The sequence below is a fragment of the Paramormyrops kingsleyae genome, chromosome 11 (genome assembly GCF_048594095.1).
Source record: "Paramormyrops kingsleyae isolate MSU_618 chromosome 11, PKINGS_0.4, whole genome shotgun sequence".
NCBI classification, from domain to species: Eukaryota; Metazoa; Chordata; class Actinopteri; order Osteoglossiformes; family Mormyridae; genus Paramormyrops; species Paramormyrops kingsleyae.
Genome location: NC_132807.1, coordinates 22,242,873 through 22,259,383, shown reverse-complemented (window position 1 = coordinate 22,259,383; position 16,511 = coordinate 22,242,873). Strand labels below are relative to the sequence as shown.

Genomic DNA, 16,511 nt, shown 5'->3' with positions numbered 1-16,511 from the left:
GCTCAGGTTCTACAGCCCTCCTGCAGAAGACCCATTATCAGATGCCCCTACGTCATTACGCACACCTTCTACCAGAACAGCGAGTCTGCTTTCCTATAAACAAAACACTTAACCCTAACTGTTGTTTGCACATTTGTGCGGCTTGTTGGATCTCTTTGCTGAGCCCTTCTGCTTTCACACTGAGCAGAAGATGAGTATTTTACTCATGGTTTACCCTGTTACGCAGTGAAGAATAAATCCCTCACATTTCTTTCCTTCACAGATTCACAGCTTCTATACAATCACAAAATATACAAAAATATTTCTTATGAAACACAAAACACACTACGACTCGGGGAGGGGGGGGTAGCTCTGTGGCTTCACACCTCTAAGTTTGGGGGATTTAATCCCACCTGTTCCATGTATTGAGTTTCAGCCCTTTATCCCCCCAGGATAAGGGGCTGAAAGATGGATGGATGGATGAACCAAAGAAGCAGGTTTTCACAGTATAAATTTTTATTGCTACTTTGGCTGAAAAGGTGATCAAAAATGCAGCTTTTCTGCCCAAAACTAGTCATAGCAGCATCTGAAATAAAACTATGCACCTTCTCCCATTGTGACATCCAGATAAATCCTCTTCCGGCTGATGAACAGCAAAAGTGCTCTCATGTACTCTCTTTCCTTAATAATATAACAACATACTATAACATATTTTCTAAACTAATTACATCCAATATATGACAGATTTTGAGTATATTTAGCAGTTCTCTGCATGCTAAAATATAAACATAAAAATATTGTGTATGCCCCCAGATAGATAAACAACGCTTTATGAACATTTTTTAGTACAAATTAATCACATTTCTATATATACTGTTTACATTATATATAGGGCATGCTTGAGACAAAGACATTAATATTTTAAACAAAAACAGTACCTTGGAGGGTGAAATGACAGGATCATTTAATCCTTAATTCGTAAAAGACAGACCTACAAATCAGCATGAAACAATGAAGTACAAAAATAAACCTCAGCTTTCTTGGCATTGAGAGAAAATATTTAGGCATTTCTAGAAAACAATTTTACAGAAATAAGGATGGATGAGCAAAGTCAACTTTGGTCACGAGTCAGACGACCGGAAGGGCCACATCCCCGTCTCTTCAGGCACGACCGCAGGCAAAGCGCAGATCAGGAATACGACCAGAGGAGCTGCATCCGCCACCACGTGACCCCAGCATCACACAGCTTTGCATAAACTCATGGTGTCTCTGCCACAGCAAATAGCTACGCTCTTTCCTAAAATTAAAGGGAATTTCTCAATCTGTACCCTGTTTTCTTTATTGATCAATCAGCCGGACATGTATATCCTCAAATATAAATGCACACATCTAATTTACTGCATTAAACACCTAGATAATCCTTCATATCCATAAGCAAAAATAAAGCTCCGTCCTGCATTGTAGCGTCCCGCTCCCTGTAGTGAATATCCTGTTTTTGGTTTTATAACACAAAAATAAAAACAGGCTGTTAAGCGATAATGGCAACACCACTGAAGTTGCGCAAATGCATCCTGGGAATGAACTCAAAGGATTTTTGGCTTGTTGAGCCTGACACAAATGTATTCCAGGTCCCACTGGGCCGGTCCAGTTTGGGTTCAGCCTTGGCGAAACCCTCCCCGAAAGCAAGGGGGAGAGCAGGTTGGCAAAGTGGGTCAGACACAATGGAGGAACACACTGCACTGTGCACGTCACACACCGTTCCTACGGATATGCCTGTGGCCAATGACTCCTGCTTTAATATGCTAAACTGTCCCTAACCCCAAAAATCAAACATTTGCAAACATGAATAAAAAAAAGACATTTTTTGCAGTTGAACATTTAAAAAAAAAAAAAACATTTTAAAAGAAGGCAGTTCTTCCATAGATGCCCCCCCCCCCACAAATTCTGTTACCCCAGACACACAAATAAGACATGTGATAATGATTAAAAATCAAAGTGACTCCATATCAGGCCACAAGACAAACAAACAAATCAAACAACATTCAAACTTAAACTCCTGTGTGCATTTGTGCGCGCATTTGTGTCTACAGAACTGCATTTTAGTTCAGCTTTCAGTAAGATCCAGAATCTGGAAATTCAAAACGATTCGTGTCTGTTGATACTCCTTTGATATTTCGGTTTTGGAATAAATAAATTTCTGTTATGCATGTTGTTGAGTTCATCTGGATTTTGGACCAAGATTTCTGCAGTTCTGGATTTTACCGAAACCCCAGAGTGGAACGAACGCACAGCATGCATTACTTTCTGCTCATTTCCACATTTTACCATAAAACACGGGAAGGAAGCACATTAATAGGACTGTTATTTCTGATATAATTTCCCTAGTGAAGCACTAGTGTTTGAAGGCCCTGCCTTCAGCCCTAAAGCCTGCTTCCCCAATCGACAGAGACACGCCAATACTCAGGAAGAGACACACCAGGGACATGCCAATATCATGATGACAGCTGTATCATGTAACAGTACTGATATTCAAATAACCCAGGAAAATGTGCAGTGATTTACCACCTGCAGTATACATCCTGACTTCAATCTCCCAAAACTCATGCCACTGGTACTTAGGTGTGTTTAGAAGCAAGTGTCCCAGTTCTCCAACACATTGTGATCTTGTTGATCTCCAGTGACCTTAACGCATGCCTGTCTTCAGTAAAATAACACTAACAGACAAAGATCTTTCACAGGCTTACACACGAGCTCGAATAATATAAATCTATATAAAATCTTTGCCCAGACATTCACATGAGAAACCCATTTTTTAAAGACTCATAAACATTAACGCTTAATAAAGAAACACAAAAAAGTTCACATTTAAAAGAATGATTAATGCAGGAGCGCAGAGCTGGGCATTCAGCAAAGCTAGCAAACAAAGTAATAAGGATGTTTCTTTTTTTTTTTTAATCTCGGGGGTACAAATCTTCATTGGGCTTCAGTGAAACAGCAGCTATTTTAAGTTACGGTCTGGTGTAAGGTTAACATGTGTGAAACACGGCTGTGAAACACGGCTGTGAAACACAGCTGTGAAACACTGCCATATGAAATGCAAAATGCAAGCCCCCTCTATCCACAATCCCATTGAGGGTGCCGCGTAGCCCTTGATCAGTGTAAGGCCACGGGGGAAATGTCATGTCACCTTATTACGTTGCTATGGCAGCGCATGTGTGGTGTGGTGGCATCGAGGAGTTCCAGTGGGACTCCCAGTACACAGACAGTGTTGTTTTTTAACATCACACGACATACAGATCTTCATTCCTACACATGAGTACATACACGCAACATATACAATACACACCAAAGCCTTTCACAGTCACTTAGGAATATAGAAGCAGGCTGCCCCTAACAAGAAAGCTTTTGTTTGGCACAGAGAGGGCAGAGTTAGCTCTGGAGACGTGTAGGAAGGAGATAATTTAACTAATGTTTTTTTGCAATGAATTTCTGAACAATGCATTACCCTTTTTGTTTGAGTGTAATTTGATAGTGAAGCGCAACTCTTCGGGTGGAGAGCACGGGGTCATTTTCAACGTACAATGTTATTTTTTTCACCTCATCTCCTCCTACACAATACTTACTATGGTTACTGCAATTCACTGCTGTTCAAAACGCCGCTATTGTGAGAGACGCACGCAACCAGCAGCAGAACGACCGGGGTGGCTGGGATATGGCACAGACACTGACAGAAGATCCTAGGCAAACAACGCCCCACAACATGCCTGTTCCACAGTGCACACGGTTCATACACACACACACACACACACATACAGGCACTCACACAATACACAGACTGGTGCTGAGCTAGCAGAACGACCAATCGCGGCACAGCACAAGCCTTGAGCCGTGCATGACAGCGGGCTTTTCAATATCATTGCACATACCTACGCGTAAACCTATGTACCATCATGTCATGCTACAATCAAAAACAGTCTTAACGCCTGAACAGCCCCCCCATCCAAAGACACGTGTTTTGGGCTACACCGTGGACCGCAAAAATGGGGGAGGGGGAGTGGGGGGGCATAAGCGCGCGTCCCTGGGCAACTTTGGGAGCATTCTTAAGAATGCAGTGATGAACAACCACGAAAAAAATCACCCGGATTTAATGCTGACCGATAATACTATATTTTACCTGAATTAGATTCATTTTTAAAAAACAAATGATAAGATGTGAGTTCTTCCAAAAGCGAACAGACAAATGGACATGGCTCCCCCCCCCCCCCAGTGCTTAGTGGTGGGACCGGCAGGCCGATATATGACACGTGTTACTTCAAGTCCCTCTTAACGTTTACCGTCGCATCGAAGCGCAAGCTTGCGTTCAGCGCGTCACATAATGAAAGTGCAAGATTAGATAATGAGGAACAGGGACAGGAACGCAGTCACAGGCCGCAGTTCCGAGCCCGGCCTCTAGATGGCCCCCCTGAGCCACAATTCAGTCCTTCCCCTTCTCGGTTCAAAATCATAATCATTCCGGAGCCTTTACCTCTATGGATATAGACAATATAAATTATTACTGAGATAAAAATAACCGACAGGGTTATAAAGTGCAATCCTACAATACGTTTTATCATTAACGTCTCTCGCAGTATTTCTCCTTTATCGGTGCATACGCAGACCTGTCCCGTCTCTTTCCCCTGTTAAAAATAAAGCGCACGGAAACAAATCTGCCCCAACAAAATATACATACAGCATGGCTAAAATAGTCATCTTGGTACCATACATACAATTTCCACGATTACTGACATAATCAATTAAATTCTCTAATCAATATGAAAAATATATCGTTATATGCTTTTTGTTATGGGTTTTGCTGCTGGACGCAGATGCTTCGTTATACAAGTATGCAAGATTTTGGGACCGTCTGTCAAACTCGGGTGCGCGCCCGCTTGGGCACGGCGCTCACTCCCAGGATGCCTAGTGCCGCCCATTTCCGAGCACCAGCGCTGGATTTCAGAGTCTCCACCACAGGCATCCTGGGAGACCAGACTTCGTCTTGATTCCCTTGAGGTACGAGCACAGTGAAGGAAGCAGATCCTCGCCCTCGCCTAGTAGCGGCAATAAAAATAAAAGCATGAGATGTGGCGTCAAATCGCCGCTGTCACCTAGTCCCCGCTGCTCAGCCTTGGGGCGTCACTACAGCGTAAGCTAAGCTTGGCCTGCACACTATCTCATGGCTGCATATGTGAACCTCCGTCCCTATCCCTTTGCCGTTTTTTCTGGTCTCGGCAAAGCGACTGGCTTTTACAAAACGGCGCTTGGAATGCATAATAGACCTCAGCGAGGTGTGAAACGGCAAGGCTGGCGGGCGTCTCAGCGCCCCGCGATTCCCCCGAGTGCCACGTCCACCCGCTCCAGCCTAACAACCAATCAGCAGACACAGATAGGTGCTCATCACCACCCCTCCCCCCTCAAAAAAAAGTTAATAGAAAAGGAGATGCTTTACCATCCAGCAATTCGAAAGCCAACCTGAAGGGAACCGTGTTTCTCTAAAGCTGCAACTTCCTCTGGCTTTCTTAAAACCCAGACAGCCCATAAACCACAAATGTCGCCCTGCCCCGCAAGCTGTGGTCCTGCCCAGTCCACAGCAAAGAAAAGCCACAGAGCTGCTAGCTAGACAAGAGGTCAGACATACCCTGCGACAGACCCACTATTGCCCTCTAGGGGGCACTGTGGGGGACTCTTCTCTCCTACAATAGGCACTTTTAAAAAATTCTTTAACCCTTGTTTTTTCGCTGCGGCACTACTGCGTTCACCGACGAACCTCTGGATCAGAAATACACGCCAGTAAGGAATTGCGGCCATGTTGCCACATGTGTAAAGGGACACGGCGATACCGCTTTTTGCAGTGTTATGAGGTATTCCAGTCTAAGCGCGCATTTTGGCCACGTCTGTCCCTCTCATCCACCCCACCCGCAGCGACTGCACGCCTCACTCAACGACCGTGTTTTTCAGCTGGTCACACCGACCGGAAGAACAAACAGTCAGGACCACGCGAAATGCATCCGTTCTGGCAATGGCCTAACGTTACCGTGGTTACGCAAGCAGGACCCCGTACTGACCATGTGATCACTCAAACTGGAAGATGCCACAGGCGCCACGGAGACCCGGCCGAGAGCAGCGCGGCGTCCCTGCTGACACAGCGGCACGCGGACCTCTATAGCGCAGTGTCATACACCTCCTGCTGAGCAGCAGCAGTGGGGCCAAGGTCCTGGGGGCACAGCTGGGGGGGGTGGGGAGTCTCCCAGTCAGGCTCTCTGGTGGGCAGGGGGGACAACGTTGGGGGAGGTGGTCCCGGGACCACAGCATTTTGCCCCCTGAGCTGCTCCCAGACGTCCTGCTTCAGGTTCGGGGGCACCACCAGCTGGTCCTCGGGGTCCTGCTGGGCAGGAGCGGAGAAGTAGCCCGATTTCTTCTTGGGGGCCTCCAGGGCCACCTCGATGAGATTGTGACTGTCCTCCAGAGCCACCACAGAGCCATTGGACAGCTTCTTCCCGAAGAGGCTGGAGGTGGACGGGGACTTCTTCAGCTCTGAGATCTCCCTGCCACACACAGCCAGCAGGCAGCCGTTGGTGGCTGACACCACCACACTGCCTTGCTGCCGCAGCTTGTCACTGAAGCCCCCATTGGAGAAGGCGGAGCCACGCTGGTCGTGGGGCGGCCCCTGCTCCTCCTCGTCACGCCCCGCCGAGCGGATCTGGAAGGCGCAGCAGTGGATGTCGACCTCCACCTCCAGCTTGCTGCCGTTGGAAATGACGCCCTCTAGTGGCACCTCGTCATCACTGTCAAGCCCATTGTCAGATTGGTTGCTGGAGAAGGTGGCACTGGAGGGTTGGCGCTGGAAGAGGCTCGGGTGGGTGGCGGTGGGGCCACAAACAGTGGCAGCTGGGTGCAGGCTGCATCGCCGCTCAGGCCGAGAGGCGGGGCCTGATGAGGGATTCTCATCAGACGCCGTGGATCCTGCCTCACTGCCAACCTCCGAAGCCGACATCTCACTGTTGAACTCGGAAGCGATGCCACTGCTGGACGAGGGCGTGGCTGGATCCCCGGGGGGCACGGTAATGGGCAATGCCCCCCCGACTCCTCCCCCAGACCCGGGCTTGCCCTCCCCAGGGGCGACGGGCAACTCGCAGGTGCAGCTGTCCTCCCCGACATTGAGGGCCACCACCACCGCTCCCACGTTGTCCCGACAACCGTAGCTCTGCGCCAGCGTGCACAGCCTCTTGGCGGCAGCGCGTGGCTCTCGCACAGCCAGCACGGTGCTCACCACCTCCTCATAGGACACCCTCTGGAAGAGCGCCCGGTTGCCCAGGATCAGGAACTCATCCTGGGCACACAGCGGCTCCGTGCGTACCCAAGGCTTGGGCAACACCCAGGGGTAGAGGTAGGAGCAGCCGAGCAGGCGGGAGCAACACGTCACACCGCTCACCTTGTTGTCCTGAAACACAGATAAGCACTAAATTTGTTTGTACCTCTGTTATTCTCTGGCATATATACACAGAAGAAGTGAACAGAGAGTCACACTGCATTGAAACAGATACATAAGTGCAGATTCATCACAAAGAGAGAGACAGAGAACCAGAGACAGATACATACAGGTATAGACAGGTGCAAACTGGCACAGACAGACACAGACAGAGACAAATAGCTACAGATAAACATAGACAGGCAGTGACAATACAGACGGGCACAAACCGGCACAGACAAGTGCAGATAGACACAGACAGAGAGGTACAGACAAGCACAGACAAAGACAGACAACGACACAACAGGTATCAGGTACAGAAACAGACATGCTCAGACAGACACAGACAGATGCAGAGAGACAGACAGATACAGACACATACAGACAGAGACAGACAGGCACAGACACAAACAGTCACAGACAGGCACTGACACAGACAGGCACAGACACAGGCAGGTGCAGACAGAGACAGACAGGCACAGACAGATACAGACGGGCACAAACCGGCACAGACAAGAGCAGATAGACACAGACGGAGAGGGACAGGTACAGACAAGCACAGACACAGACAGATGCAGAGAGACAAACAGACACAGACAGATGCAGAGAGACAGACAGAGATGGACAGAGACAGACAGAGATGGACAGATACAGACAGAGATGGACAGATACAGACAGGCACAGACAGAGATGGACAGATACAGACAGAGATGGACAGAGACAGACAGGCACAGACACAGGCAGGCGCAGACAGAGACAGACAGATACAGACAGAGATGGACAGAGACAGACAGAGATGGACAGAGACAGACAGGCACAGACAGAGATGGACAGATACAGACAGAGATGGACAGAGACAGACAGGCACAGACACAGGCAGGCGCAGACAGAGACAGACAGATACAGACAGAGATGGACAGAGACAGACAGGCACAGACACAGGCAGGCGCAGACAGAGACAGACAGATACAGACAGAGATGGACAGAGACAGACAGGCACAGACACAGGCAGGCACAGACAGAGACAGACAGGCAGAGACAGATAAAAACAGGCACATACAGATGCCGACTCAGACAGGCACAGACAGGGCTATGTACCCACCTCGGTGATTATGGCTTTGCTCCGCTTCACCCGGTCTGTCTCCTCGGCACTCTGCTCCAGGCTGAACACCTTGGAGAGTACCAGGGGCCGTCTGTCCCGGCACAGCAGGGCCTGGCAGGTGCCCACATTGGCCAGGGTGAGGCTGAAGTAGCCGCCAGGGTCCGAGGCCTCGTGGTGGATGTAGCAGAGCAACGCTGAGGCCCCCAGCTTCTGGCCAGCCATCCCCAGCTTCCTGCTCACGGGGGGAGATGCGGCACCCTCTGTGATTCTGAGCGTGCCGTGTGCAGGATCGCGCTGGCATGCATGCGTGCAAGCGGCAGGGTAACCATACCGGTGTGACGTGAGGAAGGTGTTGCACATGTACACGGTGTCCACTCCAGAGTGCTGGATCTCCTCTGACAACACGTCTCCCATGGTGCACTGCAGCAGGCGCGGCACCTCTTCGTTGCGGTCGCCATCAAAGATGCCGTACGCCGCCTCCGTGTTGTCGCCAAAGCGGTCCATGGCGAGGACCGACACGCAAAGCCTGCGTCCAATGGGAGAGCAAGTAGTTACCGAGGGGGAGGGAACGCACACGCAGATATAAATATACAAATGCGCACACACACAAAAATACATACATGCGCAGAGAGATATATACACATACAGCCTGTGTCCAATGGGAGTTCTCTGAAGGGGAGGGGAGACACACATATGCACACACACACACACATACGTTGGCCTCGGGGTAAGAAGAGCTGATGGGAAGGTTGCTAATCTGAGAGGGGCCATGACCCCAGCCGGGGGGGCAGGCAGGAGTGGGCCTCATTAAAGATGAAAAGGCCCCCGTCACACCTTCACGGGATGCTCCGTTCCGGGAGGTTCTCCTCAGCGGCCCGCAGGGGCGCCTGTCATCCCCGCCACGCAGCCGTGGGGGGGACCAGGCAGCTTTTTTTAGAGGATCTAGCCTCCCAGAAGCCCTTCAAACAACAGAGCGAAACCTGACCTGACGTCAGCTAAGAGCTACAGCTGACAAAGACACATTAACAGTTGCACACAATTAAGAAGAAAGCTTGTCTCTATAAGCCGTGCGCTGCTCTGTGCCCTCCTAAGGACAGCACTGATGAGCAGTGTCTGGTTTCCCTCCCTCCTTTCTCCTCGTCCGTCCCGTTCCCGGCAGCCCAGTCTCATCGCCCCCCTCCCCCGCCCGCCTGCCGCCCCACCCAAACCTCGCTCCTCACTTGTTCCTCTGGCCGCTCATCTCGGCATAGCCGTGGCTCCAAAGGCTGGACGTCACGGGGGCGTCGCCGGAGCTCACGGCCGGCTTCTGGTCTAACTTCAGGGTGGTGATGTGGCTGAATGGGGCAGGGCAGAGACTCAGCGGACCAAGAGGAGAGCAGACGGAGGACCGATGACCGGCACCGCGCTCAGCACTAGCCAACCCCCCATCTAAATTCCATTTATTCATCAGATAACCACATCCTACTGCACTCAACCCCATCTTATTTATCCCTGTGGGAATTTAACTTAATATTCAGTGCATTTATTTAGCAGGTGCTCTTATCCAAAGTGACGCAGAAGAAAAGAAAGATTAGAGTCACAGAGTGGTGACGCCATCCAGCACCCTGGAACACTTGGGGTTAAAGGCCTCGACTGAAGTAATATTACTACTCTGCTAGCCACTGGGATTTGAACTCACGCCCTTCCTGGTCCCTCTGGGTGGCCCACCCCTCTCACCTGAAGAGGTTGAGGGTCCTGTGCTCAAGCATGAGGTTGCTGTTGCCCGTGAGGTCCAGTTCCTGCAGGGTGGGGGGCAGGGAGTCGGGCAGCAGGATCTCAGTGAGCTCATTACAGCTCAGGTCAGCCAGCTGCGGACAGGGAGCAGACGGTGAGGGGGGCTGGTGTGCGACCCCCCCCCCCCCCGCACGGTGGCCAGGGGAGCTCACCTTGACCTCCGGGAGACAGAGGATCTCGGGGAACACGCTGATGTGGTTGGAGTGTGCGATGAGGGTGTGCAGTCTTTTGCAGCTGGACACAGTGGACGGTATGGTCTTCAGCTTGTTCCCACTCAGGTTCAGCTCCTCCAGCAGCTCCAGCTTGCTCAGCTTGCTAAAAAAAAACAGGCCACAAGGGGGCGCCAACTAGGATTTCAACGTGGACCAAGGATCTGAATAGGATTTAACTTAACCAAAATCAATTTTAAGCAAAGTCCAGGTTTTGCATGCCATATTGCTGTAGGTTCAATGGCTTGTGTTAAGAAATGGGAAAGACAGTGGCTCATGGATGTCCCCTGTGGATACAGGCACACAAAAGCTTCTAGAACATTCAGTGTCAGTCTTTGGTTAATTAAAATGTATATGGCCAAGCATGTGACCCCATTAAATCATGGTATTACCTGGCTGGGAAGGAGAGCAGCTGATTGTAAGCCATGTGCAGCACACGCAGGTTCTGGTGTCCCACCAGCAGGGCGGCGCACTGCTCATTCAGGTTATTGCCTGTGAGGTAGAGCTCCTGGAGTGTGCTGAGGCTCTCCTCTGATTGGCTGCTTGGGGGGATGGTCTCCAGGCAGTTGGCAGACAGGTTCAGGTATCTCAGGCTGTTTGAATGAGGTTGGGGGAGGGGGTCAGCAGCTCAATAAGGGCACATATTTACAGTGGTTTTTATGACTCCTCTCCAATGATGGGGATCTGATATCATCATCCCCCTGGCACAGTGAGGAGACAGGCTGACATGAAGTTAACCTTTATAGAGCATTACCATAAGAAAATAATATTGTCAACGCACAGGACTTACATAAAGAGCGGAAATGAGTCAATACACACAAATCGTCCAGGGCAAAGTTTTTGGAGGCATTTAGTGAAAAAAGCAGTGTCTGTAGAAACACGTTTTCGGCGTTGTAATCGCGCACTCCAGACGGGCCGTGCGGCTTCAGACATCAGTATCGCAGACAGGCACTGATTAATGCATAGTGTGTCCCAGGGTCTGGCGGACATCAGGGCCCTGCTCTGCTCCTGCAACAGTGACATCACCATGAGTCCGTGCTGAGGTCACAGATGCACTCTGACTATGAGCACAGTTTTCACGCAGGTTCATTTTCTCCGTTTTCTATAATGGTAGCAGGCCCAGGGGGCTGGGTAGCCAGTCGACCTTGAACCCCCCCGAGGTTGTTTTTCTCCTTACTCCGGAGCGGAGTTCTTTCCCTTTTCCCTGTTTCATGCATCACTCTGTATAAAAGATGTAGTGATTGGTTGCCACAAACTCTTGTCAAGTGCCTTGGGAAAACTGTGAGGTGAAAGGCGCTATATAATATATTGAACTGAATATCAGCCTTGGGCCTCCAGATGAGTTCATTCACCCCTGACCATAGCCTGGACTTTGTCAAGGCCGCGATCTGATCACCCAGACAGGAAACAGGAGAGCCGCTGAGAGGGGAGAGGATCAGATGACGGAGATGGCTGAGAGCGACCGGAGTACCTGCCTCCCAATCTACCGGGGGTCCGGCATCGGGAAAGACCCACGATGCTCAGCAAGGACAGTATCGCAGATCAAAACAGCCCAGAGCGGCTTACAGCATCAGGCGGGGAGGAGCCTAACCCGACGTGTTCGGGGGGAGTCGGGCAAAGACAGCCTCGGTGAAGGGCCTTTCTGTTACGCCCTTGAGCAAAGTACCGAATGTGAATTTCTAGCATAAATATTCAACAGCATAAGCAGGCTGTCACTCTGGGGTAAACACAAACTGGCACCTCATAAGCAAGGGGAGCTCCATGCGCCTGCAAGGCTCAGCACGTCCTGCTAAAACAGCCAGCAACATGCCAGTTTCTCCATGAGGCACGTTAATTTGACATAACATTCCCTCTGAGGCACTTCAGGGGCCCTTGCTCTCTCGCCAGCTACTGATCCCCGCAAAACCCAGACAGACGATGGCAGGGTTCCTTCCATGCAAGACCTTTATTGCCCATCTACAGCTCCTCAGCCATGAGACCCTGAATGGGGAGACATGCTAATGGGGTGTCGAGGCTAACACTAATGAGGCATCAAGGCTAACGCTAATGCTAACAGGTGTCGAGGCTAATGCTAATGCTTATTGGGCGTCAAGGCTAATGCTAATGGGGCGTCAAGGCTAATGCTAATGGGGCGTTGAGGCTAATGCTAATGGAGCATTCGATCCTGGGCCCAGCAGAACAGAAGGGGCCTGCTGCACACAGCACACCGGTCAGCGGGCAGGGGGTGGCCCCAAGCGGGGTGGCAGAGGGTGGGGGGCATGACCTACTTTAAGGCCTTGTAGAAGAAGTTCTCGGGGAGCTCGGTCAGCTTGTTGTGCTGCAAGTCTAGCGCCTCTAGGGGGATGTGGTCAAGTAGGTCAGGCAGCCGCTGTAGCCGGTTGCAGCCAGACATGAGCCTCCTTAGACTGAGGCTGCCGAGGAGCCTGGCCGGTAGTATGGAGAGAGAGAGGGGACAGAAAAAGTGAGAGTCAAACGACACAAATCCACCCAAAATCCACCCAATGTGCATTTCAACAGCCACTGTTTAAAACAGAAATGCCTACTTCAGGTCTGAGTCCATTAAATCATTAAAGTCTAAATTTCTTAAGACATTTACAGAATCAGCCTTTGTCATTTCAGCAGCTGGGTCTCTGAGATCTGTCTCGTGTTCTTTGCATTTTTTTCAGGGTATTTCCACCGAGATAAGATTTGAGAGTTTCAGTAGGTTATAAAAGCATTAAACTATAAAACAAATACCTACTTCTGAAGCAGCAATTATCGAGTCACAAGATCCCGGGAACCACGGTGACTAGTCAGGGAATAACTCAGGATGGGGCACCAGCCCATCTCAGAGCTTCTGTTAATTAATTTCTTATTGATATATATATATATTTATCCATCTAATTTCCTTAATATCCCTTGTCAGGATGTTGATGAAGAGTATATTTCCAAAACTCACTCAGTCCTCATGTAATTCACTAAGGACTTTTGTTTAATTTCCAAATTAGATTTTCTGAAAAACATCTCTCAGACACTGAGTGAGTTTTGGAAATTTGTTCTTCAGTTTCCCCCTGGGATCAATAAATTTTCATCCTTTTTTAATCTTATTATGTTATCGAGGCGACGCCGGTCCCCCTTATTGATGGGCGCCCCTCCCCTGAGGTTCCCATCCCGGGATTGGGGGGGTGGATCTCGGCCCGGTGTGGAGCCGCCCACCTGCCGGGCAGCTCCACCAGCAGGTTGTGGGTGACGTCCAGCACCTCCAGCTTGCGTGTGTCGCACACCCAGTCCGGCAGGTACTCCAGGAGGTTCCTGCAGGTGACCAGCAGCGGTTATTTAAGCCAAGGTTCTGAACCCAGAACCACGAAATGCAACGTGAGTCACGCTCCATGAGGCAGGCCGTAACTAAGCGACGCGGCCCCTCACCGCGATAGGTCCATGTGCGTCAGCTGGTTGGGGACGGGGTAGATGTTCAGCGTGGAGAGGCCTGCAAGTGACAGGAGGAGAACACCTTGTTTAAAATGAAATGTTGATGAAATATACATCTGCCGTCTCCCGCGCCACAACCCCACTCACGGTTCCCGCTGGCATAGACGGCACGCAAGGCGAAGCCACTCAACGTGAGCGCCCCCAGCTGGTTGTGCTGGCAGTGCAGCGTCTCCAGATTGCAGGCGGAGCTCAGGTCCAGTGAGGACAGGTGGTTGTCCCGCAGATCCATGTGCGTTATGAGCTTTAGGGCATCGGGGCCTCCACTCTGAACCCCACACAGCCCATTCAACCTGGGGGGGGGGGGGGGTACGAGTGGGTTCCTGTTACAGATGGACGGTCTGAGCCCACTGATGGTCTGAATGAATGAACACCGCGCAGTTGGCGGATTTAAATATGACACTGGATTTAAAACCCACTAAGAACACATGACCTGTAAACCATAAGTCGTAATGGAAAAGTGTCTGTTTAGACAGCCAAACACAACACGGGGTTTTCCACATGGTGGAAATATCATAGGTACAGTGGCCAGTGAGGCCGGCAGCTGATGCAGGCGGAGGTGGGGGGGGGGGGGGGGATGACACCCAGGAAAGACGACACGGGTGCTCCGAGAGGCTCGGGGGAGCTCCGTCTTTCCATATCCATCCACCACCACCCCCCCCGGTATCCTCGACCCCGCGTTCCTGACATGTGGTATTGTGAAAGGTGACCCCCCCCCCCCTCACCGAAGGTCAATGCTGCGCAGGTGGTCCATGCGGCCCAGACCGGCCAGCTCCAGTGTCTCCACGTGGTTCCCAGCCATAGCCAGCCTGTCGACGCCCGTCAGCCTCTCCAGCACGCCAGGGACGGCCGAGAAGTTGTTGAAGGAGAGGCCCAGGCTGCAGAGCTGTGTCAGGCCGCCCAGCTCCTCGGGGAGGGAGTCCAGGTGATTCCCATCCAGGGAGAGCGTCTGCAGGCTGCGGGCGGGACATGGGGAGGGGGGTGATATTACCACTGTTATCTCCTGACTCTGCGTGGGCCGAGGGAATCGAGGCCGCACTGACTGAGCCAGAGCAAAAGCAGAACGGCCGAGTGTGACTTAATGCTTTCCGACAGCTTAAAACGGGAAGATGCCGCCCAGCAGAGAGGAGACCCGGAAACCCGGCAGAGGCCTTGGCGGACGGGACACGCGCCTCACGTGGCTTGTGGAGAGCAGTGGGCGTCGTAGCTGCCAGCACAACCCGCAGGGCAGAGGCTGACATCATCAGGTAATGGGTGCGCCGTGCCAACATGAAACCGATCCCACGCCACCATCCAGGCGTGTGGTCAGAGACCACACCTAATTTAACAGGCGAGGCATATAAATGTGCTGCTTGTGGGGCTTCACGGATGTTGTTTTGTAGTTACATATGACTTCTAGTGCCTGATGTCATGACACCAGCTACCCTTCACCTTCTCAGAGCAGCAAGGATTCATGGGAAACTGAGTATTAGGAACCAGACAGGACCTAAGTTGTTAATATCACATTATATCTAACTCAAGATTTGGATTAACAGTAAATGTTCAATAGATATGCAATGGGCATCGATACTGAGGACTGCATCTGAATTTCACCTTCGTAAGGCTTCAAATGGAAAAAGATGATGGTGAAGTTCCATGAAGAATGAATTATTTTTTTTAACCAAAGTCACCACAAATACTGGGGACGTGTATCTGGCCCAGCCGGGTGGGGCTGTTTATATCAGACTGAGTCACTCCTCTTCCCATCACACCCGCAGACAGAGCGTCAGCGCCCTCGCCTGGCCAGCCTGAGGGCCTGCCGGACCGCCGCCCCCTCGCTGCTCACCTCTGCAGGTCGCCTATACGGGCCGGAACCGTCTGGAGCCCGTTACAGCACAGGCTCAGCTCGGTCAGGGACGGGATGTCACATACGGAGTCCGGGAAGGTGCCCAGGCGATTGTGGGAGAGGTTTAGGCTCTTCAGCTGTGAGAACCTGCAAGAGAGAGCGGGAAGGGAGAGAGGGAAAGAGGGAGGGAGAGAGAGGGATGGGAAGAGAGAGGGATGGGAAGAGAGGGAGGGGGAGAGAGAGGGAGGGAAAGAAGGAGGGAGAGAGAAAGAGAGATGGAGAGAGAGCGAGGGGGGAGGGAGAGACAGAGAGTGAAAGAGAGGGAGAGAGAGGGATGGAGGGGGGGAGAGGGAGGGAGGGAACGAAGGAGAGAGAGAGAAAGAGAGATGGAGATAGAGCGAGAGGGGAGGGGGAGATAGAGAGAGTGAACGATAGGGAGAGAGAGGGATCAAGAGAGAGAAAGAAAGAGAGAGAGGGAGAGAGCAAAAGAAAGGTGGGGAGAGAGAGAAGGAAAGAGTATTTGGAACTTTGCATACTTAAAAAGTCAACTTTTGCTATTTTGAATAATTTGAATGTGATAGTTTAACATGATTTAGCTAAGCAGTGGTGATGTCATCTTCAAATGGGGCATTTTTAGATCCCTGTGCATCTGAC

At 51.0% G+C, this 16,511-nt stretch overlaps 1 protein-coding gene across 1 annotated transcript in view; it reads right to left on the bottom strand.

Moving 5' to 3' along the window:
• Positions 1 to 477: 477 nt before the first annotated feature.
• phlpp2 (PH domain and leucine rich repeat protein phosphatase 2) overlaps positions 478 to 16,511 on the bottom strand; it is a 37,136-nt gene continuing 21,102 nt past the window's right edge. Inside the window, exons 7-19 of the mRNA XM_023790893.2 lie at positions 15,858 to 16,004; positions 14,758 to 14,988; positions 14,123 to 14,325; positions 13,973 to 14,033; positions 13,763 to 13,858; positions 12,835 to 12,990; positions 10,960 to 11,160; positions 10,511 to 10,673; positions 10,302 to 10,432; positions 9,806 to 9,919; positions 8,917 to 9,111; positions 8,586 to 8,817; positions 478 to 7,456 (exon numbers count right to left, since the gene is read on the bottom strand). Coding sequence (XP_023646661.2) covers positions 6,176 to 7,456; positions 8,586 to 8,817; positions 8,917 to 9,111; positions 9,806 to 9,919; positions 10,302 to 10,432; positions 10,511 to 10,673; positions 10,960 to 11,160; positions 12,835 to 12,990; positions 13,763 to 13,858; positions 13,973 to 14,033; positions 14,123 to 14,325; positions 14,758 to 14,988; positions 15,858 to 16,004 — 3,211 coding nt within the window. The 3' untranslated portion in view covers positions 478 to 6,175. The remainder of the gene's footprint in view (positions 7,457 to 8,585; positions 8,818 to 8,916; positions 9,112 to 9,805; positions 9,920 to 10,301; positions 10,433 to 10,510; positions 10,674 to 10,959; positions 11,161 to 12,834; positions 12,991 to 13,762; positions 13,859 to 13,972; positions 14,034 to 14,122; positions 14,326 to 14,757; positions 14,989 to 15,857; positions 16,005 to 16,511) is intronic.